The sequence below is a fragment of the Lipotes vexillifer genome, unplaced genomic scaffold, assembly GCF_000442215.2.
Source record: "Lipotes vexillifer unplaced genomic scaffold, Lipotes_vexillifer_v1.1 scaffold636, whole genome shotgun sequence".
NCBI classification, from domain to species: Eukaryota; Metazoa; Chordata; class Mammalia; order Artiodactyla; family Lipotidae; genus Lipotes; species Lipotes vexillifer.
In genome coordinates this window covers 1,594,162-1,598,665 of record NW_006786547.1, presented here as the reverse complement: position 1 = coordinate 1,598,665, position 4,504 = coordinate 1,594,162, and the positions used below count along the sequence as shown (strand labels likewise).

At 67.1% G+C, this 4,504-nt stretch overlaps 1 protein-coding gene across 1 annotated transcript; it reads right to left on the bottom strand.

The window, feature by feature from the left end:
• Nucleotides 1–921: 921 nt before the first annotated feature.
• TMEM250 (transmembrane protein 250) lies at nt 922–1,413 on the bottom strand. Its single transcript, XM_007459023.1, has one exon. The coding sequence runs from the start codon at nt 1,411–1,413 to the stop codon at nt 922–924; it is 492 nt and encodes a 163-aa protein (XP_007459085.1).
• Nucleotides 1,414–4,504: the final 3,091 nt, after the last annotated feature.

Genomic DNA, 4,504 nt, shown 5'->3' with positions numbered 1-4,504 from the left:
CGGTTCACGTAGTAGCGCAGGTCCCAGGCGTTGATGGGGCCGTCAAAGTGCAGGCCCCGCCTCTGGCACTCGGCCTTCTTTAGCTCCAGGACCACGGCCGCTCCTGCTCCCCGAGGGGCTTCAGCTTCTGGGCCAGCTCACCTGCGGGCGGAGGGGAGAGGCTCGGCTACGCCCCTGGGGCGGCCCCCCCAGCCACCCCGCGCCCCTCGAGGCAGAATGAAGGGTCCGGGAAGGCGACCCCCAAGGGCTGACACAGTGGGTTCTCAGGCAGCACCACATCCGGTCAAGGTCCGCCTGACCCCGTCCGCAGTGGGACTCAGGGGGACGGGGTGTTAACCTAGGACGGTGGCCACCACCTGGCTGGTCTTGCCCATGTTCATCTCCGGCACGGAGTCGGCATGCGTGCGGAGCCCCGGCAGGCGGGACTTCAGGGCCTGCAGCCTCACCAGCTCCCTGAGGATCACGCAGCTCTCCCGGAACCCAGAGACGGAAGGCGCTGGGGACCGTGGGCCACGCCCTCCCCGCGGACCCCGGGCCAGGTCTCTGCAGACGGGCAGGGCTCCCAGGCCACTGGCGGGGGCAACCAAACACCCCCCCCCCCCCCCCCCGCCCCGGGAATAGCTTGGAAAGTGCAGGCTGGAACCACAAGCAGGTGGCGCAGGGGACACCGCACCAAAACCACACACAGAAAGGGTCCGAGCAAAGGCCAGCAGGAGGGAGGGCGCCAGTGTCCCCTTCACAGAAGTCTCAGCCCTTTCCTGAACCAGAGACGCAGGCGCCGGGGGCGGGGGTGGGGGGTGGGTTACGCCTCTGACACAGGGCAGAAAGGGCCCCGACCTACCGCGTCGAGAAAAGCGCCCACTGCAGGTGCATCTGCGGCCAGGTCACCAGCAACCGTCCCCGGAAGAGCCCGCGGCGCCCTCACATGTCCACGAAGACCATGAAGCACCAGCCCAGGCCCCCAACCAGCAGCAAGCTCACGTGGATGCCGTAGACCAGCAGCTCGTTGAGGAGGCGGAAGTCCACGCGCCGAAGGCCCAACAGCAGCAGCAGCAGCAGCAGCAGCAGCAGCAACAGCAGCAGCAGCAGCGCCGACAGCTTGAGCTGGAAGCGCAGCAGGACGCGCGCGCCCAGGTAGTGCAGGCAGAAGAGAGCGGCCAGCGCGCCCCACAGCGCAGCCGTGAAGAGGCTGCAGCTGAAGTAGGGCAGGAAGCGGACGAAGCCGTAGAGCCGGCGTGCCCGGCCGTACAGTAGAGCCGGCGTGCCCGGACGTACACGGTAGGGCCGGCGTGCCCGGACGTACACATCCAAGTTGTTGTACGTGCTGCGCGCCGGGCCGCAGGCGGCGTGCAGGCAGGTGGTGTGCGGGCCCTGGAAGGAGCGCACCCGCCGGGGGATGGGCATGACCGGCATTGGGCCCCGGGCGGCAGTCAGCGTAGGCGTCGCGGGTGCCTGGGCCTGGGAGGCCGAGGCTGAGTCCCGGGGGAGGCGTGGGCCTGCAGGGAGAGCGACGCGGAGAGGAGCCAGGTCAGCCGGGACGTCAGCCAGCCCGGGGCCGCAGGGAGGCCGAGTCTGGGACCTGGGATCCGCTCACATCCCCCGGGGTTACTCTCTTCATAACTGCTACCGAGGACACTCCAAAGGGAGCCCCAATCACGTGGGAACCAAAATTCCACCAGCGACACCGGGAAGAAGGGTCGGGACAGTGGCCGCCGGCCCCCTGGCAGTCAATGCCGAAACCCATGAGGAAGGGCCAACAGAAACCCTGGCTAACATCCCCCTCCCCCAGGCTCGGCGAGTCCCCTTCACTGGACTCACCGTCCGGCTTTTATCTGGCATGCCCATGCCTGCCTGCGCTTCTGTGGCTGCTTTATCCAGGGCGAATAAGTCCCCGAGTGGCAACCACAACAGGACAGGAGGAGGGAGAGGGTGTCCACAGGGCAGACGGGGGCCGTTCTCTTCAGCAACTTCACAGGCCAAGTGCTGGGGACCAGGCAGCCGGCACCAGGCTCTGGGCTCCCCTGCGGGGCCTGAACCCTCGTGCTGTCGTTCACCAGGAGTGACCTTGGCCAGGTCACCTCACCCCAAGACCGTCCCTGCTCTGCACAACGGGGATGTCGAGCGCTGGGCTCGCAGGGGTGATGTGGTTAGGCAAATGGAACGTTTCCAGGCAAGTGCTGCCCGTGCCTGGCAGAGAGGATGACGGCCCAGGGCCAGTGGTGTTATCGCAGGGCACGGGCCCTGTGGCTTGGGCCACCACAGGAGAGGAAAAACAGCAAGTTGCTCTCTAGTTTTGCCTGGCAAGTGCCATTTATAGCTTTGCCTGAATCGTGGCTGGAAACAGAACTGGAAGTTCAGGACGTGTAAAATCGGAGCAGCAAAGTTGGTTACAGGCTCTGGGGAGGCACTGCCGAGGGCATCTGCGTCCCATCGCATGGCTTGTAGCCTGAGGGCCTGCAGGGGGATTTCTGCTAGCTCCCTCTCGGGCCGCCCACGTGGTGCTCTGGCCGGAGGAGGGGGAGGCCGGGCGCGTCCACCCTCCCCTGCCCACAGGCCCAGCCCTTCCCACAGGCTTCGGTCAGAACGCGATCTGACAGCAGCTAATGGCACTCAGACGTCGGTGCTCCCTTCACGCGGCGGAGTCGCGGCCTCGGGCGGGCCGCTCGCCATCCTCCCATCGCCACCTGGCCGCGGGCAACGCATCTGCGCCACGGGCTTCCCGGTCGGGGCCGGGGCGTCCGCGCGGCACCCACGCGCTCGCTTCTGGGGGGTGCCGGGCCCCAGATCCCGGAGGCAGGGCCGACCCGTAGCGCCCCCGGGAGCCGCCCCCGCCCCGCCCGGGCACCCCCGCCCGCTCACCGGGTGCCCTCTCAGCGCCGGCGTCCCGAGCCGCGCGGCCCCCTGTCCCTCGGGGCTCCGGGAGCAGGGCGGCTGCATGGTGCCGACGGCGCGGCCCGGACCCTCACGCGTCCCCGCCCGGGGCCGCCCCGAAGGGCCAGGGGCTCCCGCGCCCGGCGGCCGGCGGCGTTTGGCCTAGCGTGGGAGCCGTAGCGCCGTCCCTCTGCGGCCACCGTAGGACTTCCCTCACGCCCCTCCGCCCGAGCTGACACGGAGAGCGCCTCCCTTCCCCCAGCTCCGTGCAGACACCGAGCGCCCGGAACTCGGCGCTTCCCCTGGGCGTACGTGCGTGCGTGCGCGCGCGACGCGGCGCGCGACCCCTGACTTCGCCAGCCGACTACACCACCCCGCCTACGCCGCCGGCGCCTCGGCCCGTCCTGCGCAGGCGCAGATAGCGGACCTGCGCCGCGGAGTCCCCGGGCAGCTCCTCTGCTCATGCGCCGCTGCGCCCGAGGCGGTTGGCAGTGCGCAGGCGCGGGCCCTACGGGCGCAGCTGTTCTTCCGGCCCTGGGAGAGCGCTTGCCAATGGTCCCGAGGTCGGCCGCGGTCCTGCGTGTCTGCCGCCGGGCGAGTCTGAAGCGGACTGCGTGACACCACCCATGGACGCACGTCCCCAAATGTAGGGAAGACTGGCCGGCTGACCACCCACGGACACCAAGGTCCCCAAGTGTAGGCAGTCCGGGCGGGCTGGCTGACACCCACGGAGCCTTGGGGTTGCCCTTTGCCAGGAGAATGAGGGTTTCGGTGTAGACGTGTTTAAACATTTTAATCCGATCGAGGTTGGGGGGGGGGAAGCTCTTCACGCTCCTTGGATTTAGTCGGCAAGTTCCATTTGCCTGAATTCTATCAATTGTGGAGAAGCTGCTAGTTGCACACACGTGGGAACGGCTGGTTCTGTACCCCAGTGCCTGCGGGTCCTGGTCTTGGTCGCTGTTTTGGATACTGGACGCTCTGATAGAGGCCAGCTGCTCTGGCATCCTTTACAGAAGACGGCTGACCCGCCAGGGCGGAGAGCGTCCGCCTGCAGGAGCCCCTGCCTGCAAGCACGTCACCTCCCCTTGCAAGTCCTGGCCCCGACCCGCCCACACCCCCGCCCTGTCGTGTGGGAAGGGGTCAGATGCCTGCGGGCACGTGTGGTCCTATCCCTTCAGCTGCAGCTTTGCTGGTGAGGAGAGTCTGGCAGGGTCATGCTGGAGAGGGGAAGTAGGGGCCCAGAGAATTTTGAGAAGAATCTAGATCAGGCGAGGTGGCAGCAGGAGAGGATGGGAGAGAAGAGAGATGTTTGAAGAAGTGATTCTTAAAATGCATCTTCTCTGCTGCTGGGTCTCCACAGTGGCCCCCTGCTTTGCACCCTACCCCAGGGTGCTGTTTTTTTCCCTAGACCCTGGTCCAGCCCTGTCCCCTTGAGATGCCCTATACAGGCCCCCCTCCCCGGCTCTCTGAGGAGGCCCCATTGCTCCTGTCCATGACTTGTCCCTTCACACTTCCTTTTTCTGTCCCTCTACCCGTCCTCCAGCCAACGAGCTCCTACTCACCCTTTAAGACCCCGATCAATATCCCCACCTCTGAGAAGCCTCCTCCAACTATGTGCCACCCCTTCCCCGCC

Bases quoted from the DNA above. Each gene is read 5' to 3' on its own strand.
- TMEM250 (XM_007459023.1), bottom strand. From the start codon at position 1,413: ATGCCGGTCATGCCCATCCCCCGGCGGGTGCGCTCCTTCCAGGGCCCG.